We start from the raw sequence: 23,199 nt of genomic DNA on the forward strand, positions 1-23,199 counted from the left end.
CCAGAGTAGCTAATACCTCCTTAAGCAAAGCGCGGAGATGTTCTAGCTTAAACTTAAATGCCACTAGATCAGGTTCTGCCTGTTGAGAAATTTTTCCTGAGTCTGAAATTTCACCCTCAGACAACCCTTCCCTCACAGCCAATTCCGATTGATGTGAGGGTAAAATAGATAAGGCATCGTCAGCGTCTGATTGTTCATCCTTTTTATCTGTATTTAAAACTGAACAATCACGCTTTCTCTGAAAAACTGGCAGTTTGGATAAAAGATTTGCTATAGAATTATCCACTACTGCTGATAATTGTTGCATAGAAATAAGCACTGGCGCGCTAGGTGTCGCCTGCGCGGGCAAAGCTGGTGTAGACACAGGAGGAGAGGATGTAGAGCTATCCCCACTACCTTCATTAGATAAATCATCTTGGGCAACATTATGAAAAATAACAGAGCTGTCCTGATTTTGTTTGGACGCTATGGCGCAATTATCACAAACACTCGAAGGGGGAACCACATTTGTCTCTATACACACAGAACATAGGTTATCTGATGGAACAGACATGTTAAACAGATTTAGGCAGGCAAACAATGCAATAAAAACGATTTTAAACAAAAACGTTACTGTCTCTTTAAATAATAAAATGACACATTTATTTCTGAATGTTCAAAAAACTATGAAGGCAATATCCGATTTTTCTGAAATTTGGACCCCAGTGTCTTAATGCTTAGAAAGTATTGCACAGCAAATATGGAGACTCTAGCTCTTAAAACAAGCAAACCGGAGCTAATTGTTGGATTTAACCATTTTTACACACCACAATCCCAGCTACAGCCTTGCTACAGCTTTTTACCTTCCTTAGGGGTCACCATTCACAGAAAAAAGCCTTTTGGAGTCACTTTCTGAACCACAGGACCCTCTCACATGAATCTGCATGCACTGCCTTGAAATTCAACTGCGCAGCTGAAGTGCCAAAATGAGGCTTCCTCCCTCAGCACACTAGAGTGAAGGGGCCTTCCTGACTAGATTTAGGTGTCTAAAACAAGCCAGATCAATAAAAAACATTCCCAAGTGTATGTGAGCTTATAAAATATTTCAAATGGTATAATATTGTAATAAAAACCAATCGATTTAGCCCCTAACAGTGTCTACCAGCATAAAAAACAAAAAGGGGAAGCCTGTTATCTTTTTTGCTGAGGTGAAAGAAAAATGGCTTACCGTTTCCCCTGAGGGGAAAAATGACTGTCATCTAGCATTAGCCTGTGTTGTTAGAAGGAGACTAGTCATACCTGAAGCAGATGAGTCTGCAAACTGTTACCCCCAACTGAAGTTCTCTTGTTTCAACAGTCCTGCGTGGTAACAGTAATGGATTTTAGTTACTTGTGCTAAAATCATAGCCCTCTTAAACAGAAATCTTCATCACTTTTCTGTTATAGAGTAAATAGTACAAGCCAGCACTATTTTAAAATAACAAACTCTTGATAGAAGAATAAAAAACTACAACTAACACTACAAACTCCTCGCCATCCCCGTGGTAGATGCTACTTGTTCAGAGCGGCAAGGAGAATGACTGGGGGGCGGAGCCAGAGGGGGAGCTATATGGACAGCTCTTGCTGTGTGCTCTCCTTGCCTTTCCCTGTGGGGGAGAACATTTCCCACAAGTAATGGATGACGCCGTGGACCGGACACACCAATGTTGGAGAAAACGTTATTGCCCACAAAACGTTAACAGCACTCCCAGTTCATAAAAACGTTTGCCCACAAACATTCATAACTCAGTGTCAACCATTTTTTAACTAGCCCCTTATGCAAGCTTAGTAATGCCTTTCTATAGCTCTTAGGATTACTGCTTACCCTTACCCTCATGGGGATACTGTCAGCCTTTCTGAAATACACAGTCTCTCCAGAAAAAATGACTGACCATACCTCACTGCTATAAAGCATGAAAACGTTCCTCACACTGAAGTTTCTTGTACCCCTCAGCCTCTGTGGGAACAGCACTGGATCTTAGTTACAAATACTAAGATCATCATCCTCCAGGCAGAAGTCTTCATCCATCTGCTGCCTGAGAGTAAATAGTACACACCGGTACCATTTAAAACAAAAAACTCTTACTTGAAGAAATTAAAAACAACATTTATGCTTACCTGATAAATTCATTTCTCCTGTAGTGTGGTCAGTCCACGGGTCATCATTACTTCTGGGATATTATCTCCTCCCCTACAGGAAGTGCAAGAGGATTCACCCAGCAGAGCTGCTATATAGCTCCTCCCCCCTACGTCACCTCCAGTCATTCGACCAAAGGACCAACGAGAAAGGAGAAGCCGAAGGGTGTAGTGGTGACTGGAGTATAATCCAAAATTTTTTTTAGCCTGCCATAAAAAACAGGGCGGGCCGTGGACTGACCACACTACAGGAGAAATGAATTTATCAGGTAAGCATAAATTTTGTTTTCTCCTGTTAAGTGTGGTCAGTCCACGGGTCATCATTACTTCTGGGATACCAATACCAAAGCAAAAGTACACGGATGACGGGAGGGACAGGCAGGCTCTTTATACGGAGGGAACCACTGCCTGAAGAACCTTTCTCCCAAAAACAGCCTCCGAAGAAGCAAAAGTGTCAAATTTGTAAAATTTGGAAAAGTATGAAGAGAAGACCAAGTTGCAGCCTTGCAAATCTGTTCAACAGAAGCCTCATTCTTAAAGGCCCAAGTGGAAGCCACAGCTCTAGTAGAATGAGCTGTAATTCTTTCAGGAGGCTGCTGTCCAGCAGTCTCATAGGCTAATCGTATTATGCTACGAAGCCAAAAAGAGAGAGAGGTAACCGAAGCTTTTTGACCTCTCTTCTGACCAGAATAAACGACAAACAGGGAAGACGTTTGACGAAAATCCTTAGTTGCCTGTAGATAAAATTTCAGGGCACGGACTACATCTAGATTGTGTAGCAGACGTTCCTTCTTCGAGGAAGGATTAGGACACAAAGATGGAACAACAATCTCTTGATTGATATTCCTGTTAGTGACCACCTTAGGTAGGAACCCAGGTTTAGTACGCAGAACTACCTTGTCTGAATGAAAAATCAGATAAGGAGAATCACAATGTAAGGCAGATAACTCAGAAACTCTTCGAGCCGAGGAAATAGCCATTAAAAACAGAACTTTCCAAGATAACAACTTGATATCAATGGAATGAAGGGGTTCAAACGGAACACCCTGTAAAACATTAAGAACGAAGTTCAAACTCCATGGCGGAGCAACAGTTTTAAACACAGGCTTGATCCTAGCTAAAGCCTGACAAAAAGCTTGAACGTCCGGAACTTCTGACAGACGTTTGTGTAAAAGAATGGACAGAGCTGAAATCTGTCCCTTTAAAGAACTAGCAGATAACCCCTTTTCTAAACCTTCTTGTAGAAAAGACAATATCCTTGGAATCCTAACCTTACTCCATGAGTAACTCTTGGATTCGCACCAATATAAGTATTTACGCCATATTTTATGGTAAATCCTTCTGGTAACAGGCTTCCTAGCCTGTATTAAGGTATCAATAACTGGCTCAGAAAAACCACGTTTTGATAAAATCAAGCGTTCAATTTCCAAGCAGTCAGCTTCAGAGAAGTTAGATTTTGATGTTTGAATGGACCCTGGATCAGAAGGTCCTGTTTCAGAGGTAGAGACCAAGGCGGACAGGATGACATGTCCACTAGATCTGCATACCAAGTCCTGCGTGGCCATGCAGGTGCTATTAGAATCACTGATGCTCTCTCCTGTTTGATTCTGGCAATCAATCGAGGAAGCATCGGGAAGGGTGGAAACACATAAGCCATCCCGAAGGTCCAAGGTGCTGTCAAAGCATCTATCAGAACCGCTCCCGGATCCCTGGATCTGGACCCGTAGCGAGGAAGCTTGGCGTTCTGACGAGACGCCATGAGATCTATCTCTGGTTTTCCCCAACGTCGAAGTATCTGGGCAAAGACCTCCGGATGAAGTTCCCACTCCCCCGGATGAAAAGTCTGACGACTTAAGAAATCCGCCTCCCAGTTCTCCACTCCCGGGATGTGGATTGCAGACAGGTGGCAAGAGTGAGACTCTGCCCAGCGAATTATCTTTGATACTTCCATCATTGCTAGGGAGCTTCTTGTCCCTCCCTGATGGTTGATGTAAGCTACAGTCGTGATGTTGTCCGACTGAAACCTGATGAACCCCCGAGTTGTTAACTGGGGCCAAGCCAGAAGGGCATTGAGAACTGCTCTCAATTCCAGAATGTTTATTGGAAGGAGACTCTCCTCCTGATTCCATAGTCCCTGAGCCTTCAGAGAAGTCCAGACAGCACCCCAACCTAGAAGGCTGGCGTCTGTTGTTACAATTGTCCAGTCTGGCCTGCTGAATGGCATTCCCCTGGACAGGTGTGGCCGATAAAGCCACCATAGAAGAGAATTTCTGGTCTCTTGATTCAGATTCAGAGTGGGGGACAAATCTGAGTAATCCCCATTCCACTGACTTAGCATGCACAATTGCAGCGGTCTGAGATGTAGGCGTGCAAAAGGTACTATGTCCATTGCCGCTACCATTAAGCCGATCACCTCCATGCATTGAGCTACTGACGGGTGTTGAATGGAATGAAGGACCCGGCATGCATTTTGAAGCTTTGTTAACCTGTCTTCTGTCAGGTAAATCTTCATTTCTACAGAATCTATCAGAGTCCCCAAGAAGGGAACTCTTGTGAGTGGAAAGAGAGAACTCTTCTTTTCGTTCACCTTCCATCCATGCGACCTTAGAAATGCCAGTACTAACTCTGTATGAGACTTGGCAGTTTGAAAGCTTGAAGCTTGTATCAGAATGTCGTCTAGGTACGGAGCTACCGAAATTCCTTGCGATCTTAGTACCGCCAGAAGAGTACCCAGAACCTTTGTGAAGATTCTTGGAGCTGTAGCCAATCCGAATGGAAGAGCTACAAACTGGTAATGCCTGTCTAGAAAGGCAAACCTTAGATACCGGTAATGATTTCTGTGAATCGGTATGTGAAGGTAAGCATCCTTTAAATCCACTGTGGTCATGTACTGACCCTCTTGGATCATGGGCAAAATTGTTCGAATCGTTTCCATCTTGAACGATGGAACTCTTAGGAATTTGTTTAGGATCTTTAAATCCAAGATTGGCCTGAAAGTTCCCTCTTTTTTGGGAACTACAAACAGATTTGAGTAAAACCCTTGTCCTTGTTCCGACCGCGGAACTGGATGGATCACTCCCATTAATAAAACATCTTGTACGCAGCGTAGGAACGCTTCTTTCTTTATTTGGTTTGTTGACAACCTTGACAGATGAAATCTCCCTCTTGGGGGAGAGGATTTGAAGTCCAGAAGGTATCCCTGAGATATGATCTCTAACGCCCAGGGATCCTGAACATCTCTTGCCCAAGCCTGGGCGAAGAGAGAAAGTCTGCCCCCTACTAGATCCGGTCCCGGATCGGGGGCCCTCGATTCATGCTGTCTTAGGGGCAGCAGCAGGTTTCCTGGCCTGCTTGCCCTTGTTCCAGGACTGGTTAGGTTTCCAGCCTTGTCTGTAGCGAGCAACAGCTCCTTCCTGTTTTGGTGCAGAGGAAGTTGATGCTGTTCCTGCTTTAAAATTACGAAAGGAACGAAAATTAGACTGTCTAGCCCTAGGTTTGGCTTTGTCCTGAGGCAGGGCATGGCCTTTACCTCCTGTAATGTCAGCGATAATCTCCTTCAAACCGGGCCCAAATAAGGTCTGCCCTTTGAAAGGTATATTAAGCAATTTAGATTTAGAAGTAACATCAGCTGACCAGGATTTTAGCCACAGCGCTCTGCGTGCCTGAATGGCAAATCCGGAATTCTTAGCCGTAAGTTTAGTTAAATGTACTACGGCATCTGAAATAAATGAGTTAGCTAACTTAAGGGTTCTAAGTTTGAGTGTAATCTCATCTAGTGTAGATGATTCAAGTGTCTCTTCCAGAGACTCAAACCAAAATGCTGCTGCAGCCGTGACAGGCGCAATACATGCAAGAGGTTGCAATATAAAACCTTGTTGAACAAACATTTTCTTAAGGTAACCCTCTAATTTTTTATCGATTGGATCTGAAAAGGCACAGCTATCCTCCACCGGGATAGTGGTATGCTTAGCTAAAGTAGAAACTGCTCCCTCCACCTTAGGGACCGTTTGCCATAAGTCCCGTGTGGTGGCGTCTATTGGAAACATTTTTCTAAATATCGGAGGAGGTGAGAACGGCACACCGGGCCTATCCCACTCCTTAGTAACAATTTCAGTAAGTCTCTTAGGTATAGGAAAAACATCAGTACTCGCCGGTACCGCAAAATATTTATCCAACCTACACATTTTCTCTGGTATTGCAACTGTGTTACAATCATTCAGAGCCGCTAACACCTCCCCTAGTAATACACGGAGGTTTTCCAGCTTAAATTTAAAATTTGAAATATCTGAATCCAGTCTGTTTGGATCAGAACCGTCACCCACAGAATGAAGTTCTCTGTCCTCATGTTCTGCCGTCTGTGACGCAGTGTCTGACATGGCCCTAATATTATCAGCGCACTCTGTTCTCACCCCAGAGTGATCACGCTTGCCTCTAAGTTCTGGTAATTTAGCCAAAACTTCAGTCATAACAGTAGCCATATCCTGTAATGTGATTTGAAATGGCCGCCCAGATGTACTCGGCGCTACAATATCACGCACCTCCCGAGCGGGAGATGCAGGTACTGACACGTGAGGCGAGTTAGTCGGCATAACTCTCCCCTCGTTGTCTGGTGAAATATGTTCAATTTGTACAGATTGACTTTTATTTAAAGTAGCATCAATACAGTTAGTACATAAATTTCTATTGGGCTCCACTTTGGCATTAGCACATATAGCACATGTATCTTCCTCTGAATCAGACATGTTTAACACACTAGCAATTAACTAGCAACTTGGAAATGCTTTTTCAAGTAATTTACAATAATATGAAAACGAACTGTGCCTATAAGAAGCACAGAAAAAATTATGACAGTTATAGCATCACATCTTTGTAAGAAATATACAATTTTAGCAAAGGATTGTTCCCATTAGCAAAGGATAACTAACCCTGGCAGCAGAAAAAATACACAAATAAACGTTTTTTATCACAGTCAACTACACTCTTCACAGCTCTGCTGTGATGATTACCTCCCTCAAAAAAGGCTTTAGAGATCCCTGAGTTCTGTAGAGATGAACCGGATCATGCAGGAAGAAAATGAACCTCTGACTGAGTTTTTTGATGCGTAGTAAAAGCGCCAAAAATGGCCCCTCCCCCTCACACATAACAGTGAGAGGGATCAGTGAACTGCTTTAATTTAAACAAAACTATTGCCAAGTGGAAAAAATAGTGCCCAAAACATTTTTTTCACCCAGTACCTCAGAGAAATAAACGTTTTTACATGCCAGCAAAAAAACGTTTAACCTCAATAAATTAATTGGTATTTAAAACCTATTGCAAGTCCCTGCAAATTAGGTTAAGTCTATGCATACAGTATAAATCCAGTGAAGTACCATTCCCCAGAATACTGAAGTGTAAAATATACATACATGACAGCCTGATACCAGCTACATCTACTGCATTTAAGGCTGAGTTTACATTATAACGGTATGGCAGGATTTTCTCATCAATTCCATGTCAGAAAATAACAAACTGCTACATACCTCTTTGCAGATTAATCTGCCCGCTGTCCCCTGATCTGAAGTTTACCTCTCCTCAGATGGCCGAGAAACAGCAATATGATCTTAACTACTCCGGCTAAAATCATAGAAAAAACTCAGGTAGATTCTTCTTCAAATTCTACCAGAGAATGAATAACACACTCCGGTGCTATTATAAAATAACAAACTTTTGATTGAAGGTAATAAACTAATTAAATCACCACAGTCCTCTCACACATCCTATCTATTCGTTGGGTGCAAGAGAATCACTGGAGGTGACGTAGGGGGGAGGAGCTATATAGCAGCTCTGCTGGGTGAATCCTCTTGCACTTCCTGTAGGGGAGGAGATAATATCCCAGAAGTAATGATGACCCGTGGACTGACCACACTTAACAGGAGAAAACTAATATTTTATCACCTCTTTCACTTTACCCTTCCTAGTACTTAGAGTAGGCAAAGAGAATGACTGGGGGGTGGAGCTAAGGGAGGAGCTATATAGACAGCTCTGCTGTGGTGCTCTTTGCCACTTCCTGTTAGTAGGAGGATAATCTCCCACAAGTAAAGGATGAATCCGTGGACTCGTCGTACCTTATAGAAGAAAAAGATTTTTGTAGAAGAAGCTTCCAGATAGGTTGGCCAGGTGGGCCGACTTACTTAGGAGCTTAGCTGACAGGCTGATAGATAAACCTGCTGTTTATCAGCTGAAAGTGTCACTATCTACACTAACAATTTATATATCATCTTACAGTTTTAATTGCTGTACAGAACAAGCTAATTTGGTGTCTATTTCTGGCCCTAAGTACTGAAACGATTCCAGTGGTGGTGCAAGCATGTATGTGGCTTTAACTACCCCCCGACCCCTGTTGTATCCAGGTAGAGCAGCTATTTTAAGCAGTTTCAAGACTTTAAAAAACTCTGAACTGGCAGAACATTTGGGAAGCATGGTGTTAACTCTAGTGATGCACAAGTAAAGTTAGTGGAAATGCTGGATTGTTTAGTTAATAATTATTATAGGAGGCTTAGAGCATGTTTCTGGGAAGACAGTTATAATGTGTGAGCACAAACCCTGGAGGCATACCACCCACAAAATAGGCCACGTTTGTTGTAGAGGAAGAGAGTTTGGAAGCACTACTATAGAAGAGATGGCAAAAGATCAGAATATGTCCTTGGTCAGCTGGTGTTCACTGCTCATAGATATAGCTATCTCAAGAGACTTCTCCCATTATACATTTAATATTAATGTATCTTAAAGGGAAGATTAAAAACTACATACATTTTATAAGCATAGTATTTAGGTTTTTACCCGCCTCCCTCTAGTTATGGATGCTGCCATGTTGAAATCTAGTTTTCACTGCAATCCAGTGCCAATGTGTTTGCACATGTGCAACAACTCTCCTTTAGATAGCTGCAGTTTAACCTAGATTCCAAATTGGCACCCCTAATAAGAGAAAGGTGTATGAAATGATTCAGTTTTAAATGTCTCTAAGTCAGATTATTCTGCAGCGGTTCTTCAGAAGTTTTACGTTTATGCCTATTACAGATGTACAAGGGAAGCTCAGTGCTGGTGGTGGATATACCTAGGAGCTCTACAGAGCCTCAATTGCTGCTGGTACAGTGATTCTGTGTTTTGGAGGACCGGAGAGGGTTGAGGATGGCTTGAGTTATTCTCAAGAGCTTCCATCACCAGAAGTCTGAGGTGGCCAAATTAGATTAAAGAGTGTTACATATGCCTATAATTTGTGGTGAACTAAGGTAATAATTCAAGCCCACTAGTTGTTCCATTATTGAACCGGTTGTTTTTATGCTTCATCAAGTTTCTCATTTTGCCTTGTATTTATGATATCCTCTGAATGGAACTTAGAGGCATCTTACTGAAGAGATATTTATTTAAATGTTATTAACCTGACTGTCTATATAATCCTTATATGTATACATTACTGTACTGTAAATCCTGACCTTTACATAAAATACTGCAATACAATTTTAACCCCTCGAAAATGCTAGAACTAAATCTAGTAAATGCATTTACCTGTTGTAGATCTCGCTGGGTCCTGTGCTTGTCCTTGAAGCATCCCTTTTTTTCAATAAACTGAAAAATAAGTTTATGCACAAGAAGAGAAGATGGAGGGGCAACTTCCTCTGTAAAAGTAAGCAGGAAAAATATTAAACAAAACTGAAAAGGAAGAAACAATAATACTTTTCAGAAAATGTGCTAAGAAAACCCTGTAGGCAACATTTCAGCAAATCTAAGAACGAGAGATATTTTAAATTTAAGATTTGCTAACATTTTATTTTCTAAACATATGGTTTATATTTGCATTCTTTGCTCACAATGCAGTTTTAAGCAATTAAATTGTAAAACAAAGACAAACTTTACACTAAACACAGCAACAAAACATAATTTATGCTTACCAGATAAATTCCTTTGCTTTCTGGCAGGGAGAGTCCACAACTTCATTCCTTACTGTTAGGAAATACAACACCTGGCCACCAGGAAAAGGCAAAGACACCCCAGCCAAAGGCTTAAATATCCCTCCCACTTCCCCTGTCCCCCCAGTCATTCTGCCAAGGGAACAAGGTGCCAGAAGAAATAATATAAAAAGGGAGCCGCCCCCCCCGGAAAAAAAGGGCGGGGTTGTGGACTCTCTCTGCCAGGAAGGAAAGGAATTTATCTGGTAAGCATAAATTACGTTTTCCTTTCATAAGGCAGGGAGAGTCCACAACTTCATTCCTTACTGTTGGAAAAACTATACCCACGCTCCAGAGAACACTGAATAATAGGAGGGAACAAAGGAAATTTATGCTTACCTGATAAATTTATTTATTTCTTGACACGGTGAGTCCACAGATCATCTTAATTACTGTTGGGAATATCACTCCTGGCCAGCAGGAGGAGGCAAAGAGCACCACAGCAAAGCTGTTAAATATCACTCCCTTACCCACAACCCCAAGTCATTCGACCAAAGGGAAAGGAGAAAGGAAGTAACATAAGGTGCCGAGGTGCCTGAGGTTTATAGAATAATAAACTATCTGAAAAATACAGGGCGGGCTGTGGAAATAAATAAATTTATCAGGTAAGCATAAATTTCCTTTTCTTTCTAATGACACAGTGAGTCCATGGATCATCTTAATTACTTTTGGGAACCAATACCCAAGCTAGAGGACACGGATGATAAGGGAGGGACAAGACAGGTAACCTAAACGGAAGGCACCATTGCTTAAAGAACTTTTCTTCCAAAAGAAGTCTCAGCCGAAGCAAAAGTATTAAACTTGTAAAATTTAGAAAAAGTATGTAAAGATGACCAAGTGGCAGCTTTGCAAATCTGTTCCACAGAAGCTTCATTTTTGAAGGCCCAAGAAGAAGAAACAGCCCTTGTGGAATGAGCCGTGATTTTCTCAGGAGGTTGCTGTCCAGCAGTCTCATACGCCAAGCAAATAACACTCCGCAGCCAAAAAGAAAGAGAAGCAGCCGTAGCTTTCTAAACCATGCGCTTCCCAGAGAAAACAACAAACAAAGAAGAAGACTGACGAAACTCCTTAGTCGCCTGCAAATAATATTTCAACGCACTAACCACATCCAGGTTGTGCAACAAACGCTCCTTATGAAAAGAAGGATTAGGACACAAAGAAGGGACCACAATTTCTTGATTAATATTCCTATCCGAAACCTCTTTGGGAAGGAAACCTAAGGCAGTACGCAGGACCACCTTATCAGAATGAAAAATAAGGTAAGGAGATTCACACTGCAGTGCTGAAAGCTCAGAAACTCTTCGAGCCAAAGAGAAAGCAACCAAAAACAAAACCTTCCAAGATAACATTTTAATATCCAAAGAATGCATAGGCTCAAACGGAGCCTGTTGAAGAACTCTGAGAACCAAATTAAGACTCCAAGGAGGAGTAGCAAACTTAAACATATGCCGGATTCTAACCAAGGCTTGACAAAAAGACTGAACATCTGGCACATATGCCAGACGCTTGTGCAACAAAATAGATAAAGCAGAAATTTGACCTTTCAAATTTCCTCCTAGAGAAATGACAAAATCCTAGGAATCCTAACTCTACTCCAAGAATAACCTTTGGATTCACACCAATACAGATATTTCCGCCATATATTATAAAAAAAATTTCTAGTCACAGGCTTGCGAGCCTGAATCATAGTCTCAATAACTGACTCAGAAAACCCACGCTTAGGTAATATCAAGCGTTCAATCTCCAAAGCAGTCAGCTTCAGAGAAACAAGATTTAAATGAAGGAAGGTCCCCTGAAGTAGAAGGTCCTTCCTTAACGGAAGTCTCCAAGGTGGAAGAGATGACATCTCCACCAAATCTGCGAGGCCACGCCAGTGCAACGAGAATTACCGATGCCCTCTCCTGTCTGAACCGAGCAATGACCCGAGGAAGAAGAGCAAACGGAGGAAACACATATGCCAGACTGAACTCCCAAGGCACTGCCAGAGCATCTACCAGTACCGTCTGAGGATCCCTTGACCTCAACCCATACCTCAGGAGCTTGGCATTCTGATGAGATGCCATGAGATCCAACTCTGGCTGTCCCCATCTGAGAATCAAGCTAAAAAACACCTCCGGATGAAGTTCCCACTCCCCCGAATGAAAAAAGTCTGTCTGCTCAGAAAATCCGCTTCCCAATTGTCCATCGCTGGAATGTGGATTGCAGACAGACAGCAGTGTTGAGCCTCCATCCATGGGAGCGCAGAAAAGACAACAACAACAACTCTGTGTGGGAGTTTGTTTGTTGAAAGGATGATGTCTGAACCAGAATATCGTCCAGATAAGGCGCCACTGCAACACCCCGCAACCTGAGCACCACCAACAGCGCTGCCAGAACCTTAGAGATATTTCTGGGGGCCGTTGCCAGACCAAAAAGGAAGGGCCACAAACTGAAAATGTTTGTCTAGAAACACAAACCGTAGGAACTTGTGATGATCCTTGTGGATGGGAATATGCAGATATGCATCCTTTAAATCCACTGTAGTCATGAACTGTCCTTTCTGAACCAAAGGAAGAATGGAACGGATAGTGTCCATCTTGAACGATGGAACTCTGAGAAATTTGTTTACACATTTGAGATCCAGAATAGGCCTGAAGGTTCCCTCTTTTTTGAGAACCACGAACAGGATGGAATGAAAACCTAGACCCTGCTCCTGAACTGGAACAGGAACTATCAGTCCCAGATCGGAAAGATCCTGGACACATCTGAAGAACGCCTCTCTTTTTATTTGGTCTACAGATAGTCTTGAAAGGTGAAACCTGCCCCTGGGAGGATAACGAACTCCAACTTGTATCCGTGGGATACCACATCCACCGCACAGGGATCTGGAACATCCCGAAACCAAGCCTGAACGAAAAAATAAAGTCTGCCCTCCACAAGATCTGCTCCCGGACCGGGGGCAGACCCTTCATGCCCCCGGCTTCTTAGACTGCTTCCCCTTGCTCCAAGACTGATTGGACTTCAAGGAGGACTTGGACTGTTCCTGCTTGGAGGAAGAGGAGGAGGGCTTGCCTGCAAAGTTACAAAAGGAACAAAAATTACTCTGACGACCCTTTGACTTATTTCTCTTATCCTATGGAAGGGAATGACCCTTTCCTCCCGTAATATCTGAAATAATCTCAGCTAAGCCCGGCCCAAACAAGGTCTTACTCTTGTAAGGAATAGACAAAAGCTTAGACTGAGAAGACACATCCACAGACCAATACTTCAACCACAAAGCCCTGCGAGCCAAAACAGCAAAGCCAGAAATCTTTGCTCCCAGCTTGATGACCTGCAAATATGCATCCGTGATAAAGGAATTAGCCAATTTAAGAGCCCTAATCCTATCTAGAATTTCCTCAAGAGGGGTATCTGCCTGAATAGAATCAGATAACGCATCAAACCAATATGCTGCCGCACTAGTGACAGTAGCAATACACACTGCAGGCTGCCATTGCAACCCCTGGTGAACATACATTCTTTTAAGCAAAGCTTCCAACTTCTTATCCATAGGATCCTTAAAAGAACAACTATCCTCTATGGGAATAGTAGTCCTCTTGGCTAAAGTGGAAATAGCACCCTCCACTTTAGGAACTGTCTGCCAAGAATCCTTAACAGACTCAGCGATTGTAAATATTTTCTTAAAAATAGGAGAAGGGGAAAAAAGGAATCCTCGGCTTCTCCCACTCCCGTGCAATAATCTCAGAAGCACGATCTGGAACAGGAAAAAACTTCACAGCTGAAGGAACATTAAAATACTTATTTAGCTTACTAGATTTTTTTAGGAGTGACTACAACCGTGGAATCAGAGTAATCCAAAGTAGCCAAAACTTCCTTAAGAAGCACCAGTAGGTGTTCAAGCTTAAACCTGAAAGTAACCACTTCAGCATCACTCTCAGACGCTACCGAAGAATCCTCCCCCTCAGATATTCGACATAGCCACACCGGATTCAGATACCTTACACCCTGAATCCTTAAATCTCCTTTTACGCTTCCCCTGAAAAATAGGAAAAGCCGCCAGGGCATCAGTTACCGCAGAGGATATCTGGGTAGCCATTTCCTGCAAGGAAAGTCCAACAGGAGTAACAGTTGAAACACTGGGCACTGCATGGGTAGACACCACAGGATGGGACGTTTGATGAGCTAGCTGTGGCATATCCTGGACAGAAGACCCCTGAACAGCATCCGCCTTAGCTAATGAAGGCTCAGATTCAAAAAGCCTATCCCTATAATGTAATGTCCTATCAATACATGATAAACAAAAAGGGATCAGAGGTTCCACATTAGAGTCAAAGCATAAGCTACATGTAACCTCTTGATCCAACGTTCACAAAAATAAATCAAATTAGCAAAAAAAATGAAAAAAAAAAATGTTACTGGCTCTTTAAAATTTAAAAGGACAACTTTTTTACTGCAAAAAAACCGTTTGCCTATTAAAAAAAAAAAGGACCTCCAAGCAGCCTCTGACCCAGCCTACCTGACCTCCTGAAAAACTGGAACAATACCCCACCAATCCGGACTCCAATAACACTGCAGAGCAAAGTAAAGTCCAAAGCGTTATATACAGACAACCCACAAACAACTTCAGACAAACCAGAAGCAAACAGAGTTCCAGAAAAGTGAGCAATTTAATTGCTGCCTCAACAAACCACCCCTCCTATCGTGGGCGTGGGCAAAAGTCAGACCGCCATGGATAAAAGAAAAAAAGCAGACAGCCACACACGCAGCAAAACACCGCTGCAAACAAAGAGCCTCTCCTCAAGTGTCACAGTGCCCAAAACATACTGCCAATAAAGTAAACCCCACATAGGAATACAAAGTCCCAGTTCCCAGAGAAGTGCCATAAACCTTTCTTGTTAAAATAAGAAAAAACAAATAGGCACTTACCTGAGATCAATCTCTCCGGCAGCAGGGCAGCACATAGATATGGAAAGGCTTCCTCCCTCCATAGACCCATGGAACAAAGAATGCCCGACTAATCCTAATCAGGCATACAGGATAGGGCAGCACCAAACCTGGAAGGCACAGTGAGAGAAAAAAAACAGAAGTTTCCAGATGCTCAAAAGCCACCACAGCTCTACTGAAGAGACTGATGTGGAACACAGCTATACCCCAGAAAAAACACAGAACAGTCAGTTCTGCTTTGAAAATAAACTCTTGATTGAAGAGTCTTCAGACACCTAAAAAACTTTACCACCTCCTTGCACAGGCAAAGAGAATGACAGGGGCTTGTGGGTAAGGTAGTGATATTTAACAGCTTTGCTGTGGTGCTCTTTGCCTCCTCCTGCTGGCCAGGAGTGATATTCCCAACAGTAATTAAGATGATCCGTGGACTCACCGTGTCATTAGAAAGAAAAGAGAGGCAGACCCTATTCTGAGGGCACCACAGCCTGCAAATCTTTTCTCCTGAAAGCTGCTTTGGCCGAAGATAACACATCAAACTTGTAAAATTTTGAAAAAGTGTGTAAGGAGGACCAGATAGCCGCCTTTTAAATCTGATCCATAGAGACTTCATTCTTAAAAGCACAGGATGAAGCCACTGCTCTAGAAGAATGAGCTGTTATCCTCTCAGGAGGCTTTTGTCCCGCTGTCTCGTAAGCTAAGTGGATGATACTCCTCAACCAGAAAGATAGGGAAGTTGTTGAACCTTCTGCCCCCTACGCTTCCCCGAATAGATGACAAAGAGGAAGATTGTCTGAACTCTTTAGTAGCCTGAAGATTAAGGATTAAGACACAAAGAAGGAACAACAATCTCTTAATTAATGTTACAATCAGACACCACCTTAAAGAGGAAACCTAATTTAGTACGTAAAGCCGCCTTATCAGCATGCAAAACAAGATAAGGGAGGACACATTGTAAAGCAGAAATCTCAATAGCCAACAAAAAAAGAACCTTCCCAAGATAACAATTTAATGTCAACAGTGTGCATAGGCTCAAACGGAGCCTGCTGCAAAACAGGAAGAACAAGATTGAGGCTCCAAGGCGGAGCCCCAGATCTAAACACAGAACTGATCCTACTCAGGGCCTTAAAGAAGGACTGCACATCCGGAAATTTGGCCAATCTTCTGTGGAACTAGTAGATAGACCCTTCTTCAGTACATCCTGGAGAAATAACATTCTGGCAACCTTAACCTTATGCCAGGAAAAGCCACGCACTTCACACCAGTACAAGTAAGTCCTCCACACTTTATGATAGAAATGACGAGTAACTGGCTTACGAGCTTGAATCAGTGTTGACACTTTCCGAAAACCCTCACTTGGCTAAGACTAAACGTTCAATCTCCACGCAGTCAGCCTCAGAGAATCTAGATTTTGATGTAGGAAGGGGCCCTGTATCAGCAGATCTCTGCGACAAGGTAACCTCCATTGAGGAGATGAGGACATCCCCATAAGATATGTAAACCACTTCCTTCGCGGCCACAATGGAGCAATCAGAATCACTGGTGATCGCTCCTGCTTGAAGCGGGCCACCACAAGAGGGAGGAGCGGTAATGGAGGAAAAAGATGAGTCTGAACCTCCATGGTACTGATAGGGAATCTATCAGTTCCGCCTGAGGATCCCTCGACCCATACCTGGGTAGCTAGGTATTGAGGCGGGATGCCATGAGATTTATCTCCGGCGTTCCCCACTCGTGCATATCTCTGCAAACACCTCGGAATGGAGAGACCATTCCCCTGGGTGAAAAACATAATTTATGTAAGAACTTACCTGATAAATTCATTTCTTTCATATTGGCAAGAGTCCATAAGCTAGTGACGTATGAGATATACAATCCTACCAGGAAGGGCAAAGATTCCCAAACCTCTAAATGCCTATAAATACACCCCTCACCACACCCACAATTCAGTTTAACGAATAGCCAAGAAGTGGGGTGATAAAGAAAGGAGTAAAAAGCATCAACAAAGGAATTTGGAAATAATTCTGCTTTATACAAAAAAAATCATAACCACCATAAAAAAGGGGGTGGGCCTCATGGACTCTTGCCAATATGGAAGAAATGAATTTATCAGGTAAGTTCTTACATAAATTATGTTTTTTTCATGTAATTGGCAAGAGTCCATGAGCTAGTGACTTATGGGATAGCAATACCCAAGATGTGGAACTCCACGCAAGAGTCACTAGAGAGGGAGGGACAAAATAAAAACAGCCATTTCGCTGAAAAAAATTAACCCACAACCCAAATAGAAGTTTATTCTCAAAAAAGAAAAACTTAAATCATAAGCAGAAGAATCAAACTGAAACAGCTGCCTGTAGAACTTTCCTACCAAAAACTGCTTCCGAAGAAGCAAATACATCAAAATGGTAGAATTTAGTAAATGTATGCAAAGAAGACCAAGTTGCTGCTTTGCAAATCTGATCAACTGAAGCTTCATTCTTAAAAGCCCAGGAAGTGGAAACTGATCTAGTAGAATGAGCTGTAATTCTCTGAGGAGGTGCTTGACCCGACTCCAAATAAGCTTGATGAATCAAAAGCTTTAACCACGATGCCAAAGAAACAGCAGAAGCCGTCTGACCTTTCCAGGAACCAGAAAAGATAACAAATAGAGTAGAAGTCTTCCTGAAATCTTTAGTGCCTTCAACATAATATTTCAGAGCTCTCACCACATCCAAAGAATGTAAAGATCTCTCCAAAGAATTCTTCGGATTAGGACACAAAGAAGGGACAACAATTTCTCTATTAATATTGTAAGAATTCACAACCATAGCTAAGAATTTAAATGAAGTCCACAAAACTGCCTTATCCTGATGAAAAATCAGAAAACGAGAATCACAAGAAAGAGCAGATAATTCAGAAACTATTCTAGCAGAAGAGATGGCCAAAAGGAACAACACTTTCCAAGAAAGTAGTTTAATGTCCAAAGAATGCATAGGCTCAAATGGAGGAGCCTGAAAAGCCTTCAAAACCAAATTAAGACTCCAAGGAGGAGAGATTGATTTAATGACAGGCTTGATATGAACCAAAGCCTGTACAAAACAATGAATATCAGGAAGTTTAGCAATTTTCCTGTGGAATAAAACAGAAAGAGCAGAGATTTGTCCTTTCAAGGAACTTGCAGACAAACCTTTATCCAAACCATCCTGAAGAAACTGTAAAATTCTAGGAATTCTAAAAGAATGCCAAGAGAATTTATGAGAAGAACACCATGAAATGTAAGTCTCCCAAACTTGATAATAAATCTTTCTAGAAACAGATTTACGAACCTGCAATATAGTATTAATCACTGAGTCAGAGAAACTTCTATGACTAAGCACTAAGCGTTCAATTTCCATACCTTCAAATTTAATGATTTGAGATCATGATGGAAAAACGGACCTTGAGATAGAAGGTCTGGCCTTAATGGAAGTGGCCAAGGTTGGCAACTGGACATCTGAACAAGATCCGCATACCAAAACCTGTGAGACCATGCTGGAGCCACCACAAACAATTGCTCCATGATGATTTTGGAGATCACTCTTGGAAGAAGAACTAGAGACGGGAAGATATAAGCAGGTTGATAACACCCCGGAAGTGTCAACGCATCCACTGCTTCTGCCTGAAGATCCCTGGACCTGGACAGGTACCTGGGAAGTTTTTTGTTTAGATGAGATGCCATCAGATCTATTTCTGGAAGCCCCCCCATCTGAACAATTTGAGAAAACACATCTGGGTGGAGAGACCATTCTACCGGATGTAAAGTCTGACGACTGAGATAATCCGCTTCCCAATTGTCTATACCTGGGATATGAACCGCAGAAATTAGACAGGAGCTAGATTCCGCCCAAACAAGTATCCGAGATACTTCTTTCACTGTGAGTTCCACCCTGACGATTGATATATACGCCACAGTTGTGACACTGTCTGTCTGGAAACAAATGAACGGTTCTCTCTTCAATAGAGGCCAAAACTGAAGAACTCTGAGAATCACACTGAGTTCCAAAATATTGATTGGTAATCTCGCCTCTTGAGATTTCCAAACTCCTTGTGCTGTCACAGATCCCCAAACAGCTCCCCAACCTGAAAGACTCGCATCTGTTGTGATCACAGTCCAGGTTGGACGAACAAAAGAGGCCCCTAGAATTATACGATGGTGATCTAACCACCAAGTCAGAGAAAGTCGAGTATTAGGATTTAAGAATATTAATTGTGATATTGTATAATCCCTGCACCATTGATTCAGCATACAAAGCTGGCAAGGTCTTATATGAAAACGAGCAAAGGGGATCGCGTCCGATGCTGCAGTCATGAGATCTAAAACTTCCATGCACATAGCTACTAAAGGGAATGACTGAGACTGAAGGTTCTGACAGGCTGAAACCAATTTTAAATGTCTCTTGTCTGTCAGAGACAAAGTCATGGACACTGAATTTATCTGGAAACCTAAAAAGGTTACCATTGACTGAGGAATCAAAGAACTTTTTGGTAAATTGATCCTCCAACCATGTCTTTGAAGAAACAACACTAGTTGATTCGTGGAGATTCTGCAGAACGTAAAGACTAAGCTAGTACCAAGATATCGTCCAAATAAGGAAACACCACAATACAACGCTCTCTGATTACAGAGAGTAGGGCACCAAGAACCTTTGAAATGATTCTTGGATCTGTCGCTAGGCCAAAAGGAAGAGCAACAAATTGGTAATGCTTGTCTTGAAAAGAGAATCTCAGGAACTGATAGTGATCTGGATGAATTGGAATATGAAGATATGCATCCTGTAAGTCTATTGTGGACATATAATGCCCTTGCTGAACAAAAGGCAGAATAGTCCTTATAGTCAACATTTTGAATGTTGGTACTCTTACATAACGATTCAAAATCTTTAGATCCAGAACTGGCCTGAATGAATTTTATTTCTTTGGGACAATGAATAGATTTGAATAAAACCCCAGACCCTGTTCCTGAAACGGAACTGGCATGATTAACCCTGATAACTCCAGGTCTGAAACACACTTCAGGAAAGCCTGAGCTTTCTCTGGGTTCACTGGAATGTGTGAGAGAAAAAATCTACTCACTTACTCTTACTCTGAAACCTATTCTGTACCCCTGAGAGACAATGCTCTGAATCCAATGATCTTGGACTGAATTGATCCAAACATCTTTGAAAAATTCTAATCTGCCCCCTACCAGCTGAGCTGGAATGAGGGCCGCACCCTCATGCGGACTTGGGGGCTGGTTTAGATCTCTTAAATTACTTGGATTTATTCCAGATTGAGGAAGGCTTCCAATTGGAAACAGATTCCTCAGGGGAAGGGTTAGATTTCTGTTCTTTATTAAGTCGAAAGGAACGAAAACGGTTAGAAGCTTTAAATTTGCCCTTAGACTTTTTATCCTGAGGCAAAAAAGCTCCCTTCCCCCCAGTGACAGTTGAAATTATAGAATCCAACTGAGAACCAAATAATTTATTACCTTGGAAAGAAAGAGATAGCAATGTTGTTTCAGAAGTCATATCAGCATTCCAAGATTTAAGCCATAAAACATAATTTATGTAAGAACTTACCTGATAAATTCATTTCTTTCATATTAGCAAGAGTCCATGAGCTAGTGACGTATGGGATATACATTCCTACCAGGAGGGGCAAAGTTTCCCAAACCTCAAAATGCCTATAAATACACCCCTCACCACACCCACAAATCAGTTTAACGAATAGCCAAGAAGTGGGGTGATAAAAAAAGTGCGAAAGCATAAAAAATAAGGAATTGGAATAGTTGTGCTTTATACAAAAAAATCATAACCACCACAAAAAGGGTGGGCCTCATGGACTCTTGCTAATATGAAAGAAATGAATTTATCAGGTAAGTTCTTACATAAATTATATTTTCTTTCATGTAATTAGCAAGAGTCCATGAGCTAGTGACGTATGGGATAATGACTACCCAAGATGTGGATCTTTCCACGCAAGAGTCACTAGAGAGGGAGGGATAAAATAAAGACAGCCAATTCCTGCTGAAAATAATCCACACCCAAAATAAAAAAAAACATAAGCAGAAGATTCAAACTGAAACCGCTGCCTGAAGTACTTTTCTACCAAAAACTGCTTCAGAAGAAGAAAACACATCAAAATGGTAGAATTTAGTAAAAGTATGCAAAGAGGACCAAGTTGCTGCTTTGCAAATCTGATCAACCGAAGCCTCATTCCTAAACGCCCAGGAAGTTTAAACTGACCTAGTAGAATGAGCTGTAATCCTTTGAGGCGGAGTTTTACCCGACTCGACAAAAGCATGGTGAATTAAGGATTTCAACCAAGATGCCAAAGAAATGGCAGAAGCTTTCTGACCTTTTCTAGAACCGGAAAAGATGACAAATAGACTAGAAGTCTTTCGGAAAGACTTAGTAGCTTCAACATAATATTTCAAAGCTCTAACAACATCCAAAGAATGCAACGATTTCTCCTTAGAATTCTTAGGATTAGGACATAATGAAGGAACCACAATTTCTCTACTAATGTTGTTGGAATTCACAACCTTAGGTAAAAATTCAAAAGAAGTTCGCAACACCGCCTTATCCTGATGAAAAATCAGAAAAGGAGACTCACAAGAAAGAGCAGATAATTCAGAGACTCTTCTGGCAGAAGAGATGGCCAAAAGGAACAAAACTTTCCAAGAAAGTAATTTAATGTCCAATAAATGCATGGGTTCAAAAGGAGGAGAAATAGACTTAATGACAGGTTTTATACGAACCAAAGCTTGTACAAAACAATGAATATCAGGAAGATTAACAATCTTTCTGTGAAAAAGAACAGAAAGAGCAGAGATTTGTCCTTTCAAGGAACTTGCGGACAAACCTTTATCTAAACCATCCTGAAGAAACTGTAAAATTCTCGGAATTCTAAAAGAATGCCAGGAAAAATGATGAGAAAGACACCAAGAAATATAAGTCTTCCAGACTCTATAATATATCTCTCTAGATACAGATTTACGAGCCTGTAACATAGTATTAATCACAGAGTCAGAGAAACCTCTTTGACCAAGAATCAAGCGTTCAAACTCCATACCTTTAAATTTAAGGATTTGAGATCCTGATGGAAGAAAGGACCTTGCGACAGAAGGTCTGGTCTTAACGGAAGAGTCCACGGCTGGCAAGAGGCCATCCAGACAAGATCCGCATACCAAAACCTGTGAGGCCATGCTGGAGCTACCAGCAGAACAAATGAGCATTCCTTCAGAATCTTGGAGATTACTCTTGGAAGAAGAACTAGAGGCGGAAAGATATAGGTAGGATGATACTTCCAAGGAAGTGATAATGCATCCACTGCCTCCGCCTGAGGATCCCGGGATCTGGACAGATACCTGGGAAGTTTCTTGTTTAGATGAGAAGCCATCAGATCTATTTCTGGGAGTTCCCACATTTGAACAATCTGAAGAAATACCTCTGGGTGAAGAGACTATTCGCCCGGATGCAACGTTTGGCGACTGAGATAATCTGCTTCCCAATTGTCTATACCTGGGATATGAACCGCAGAGATTCGACAGGAGCTGGATTCCGCCCAAACCAGAATTCGAGATACTTCTTTCATAGCCAGAGGACTGTGAGTCCCTCCTTGATGATTGATGTATGCCACAGTTGTGACATTGTCTGTCTGAAAACAAATGAACGACTCTCTCTTCAGAAGAGGCCACTGAAGAGCTCTGAAAATTGCACAGAGTTCCAAAATATTGATCGGTAATCTCACCTCCTGAGATTCCCAAACCCCTTGTGCCGTCAGAGAACCCCACACAGCTCCCCAACCTGTAAGACTTGCATCTGTTGAGATTATAGTCCAGGTCGGAAGAACAAAAGAAGCCCCCTGAATTAAACGATGGTGATCTGTCCACCACGTCAGAGAATGTCGTACAATCGGTTTTAAAGATATTAATTGAGATATCTTTGTGTAATCCCTGCACCATTGGTTCAGCATACAGAGCTGAAGAGGTCGCATGTGAAAACGAGCAAAGGGGATCGCGTCCGATGCAGCAGTCATAAGACCTAGAATTTCCATGCATAAGGCTACCGAAGGGAATGATTGTGACTGAAGGTTTCGACAAGCTGAAATCAATTTTAGACGTCTCTTGTCTGTCAAAGACAGA

The 23,199-nt window shown here is 42.0% G+C and overlaps 1 protein-coding gene across 1 annotated transcript in view; it reads right to left on the minus strand.

Moving 5' to 3' along the window:
* The window catches only part of KNL1 (kinetochore scaffold 1), an 817,310-nt gene that overhangs the window by 24,558 nt on the left and 769,553 nt on the right, over positions 1 to 23,199 (minus strand). Inside the window, 1 exon segment of the mRNA XM_053711756.1 lies at positions 9,700 to 9,809. Coding sequence (XP_053567731.1) covers positions 9,700 to 9,809 — 110 coding nt within the window.

Source organism: Bombina bombina, chromosome 1 (assembly GCF_027579735.1).
Source record: "Bombina bombina isolate aBomBom1 chromosome 1, aBomBom1.pri, whole genome shotgun sequence".
In the NCBI taxonomy this organism is placed as follows: Eukaryota; Metazoa; Chordata; class Amphibia; order Anura; family Bombinatoridae; genus Bombina; species Bombina bombina.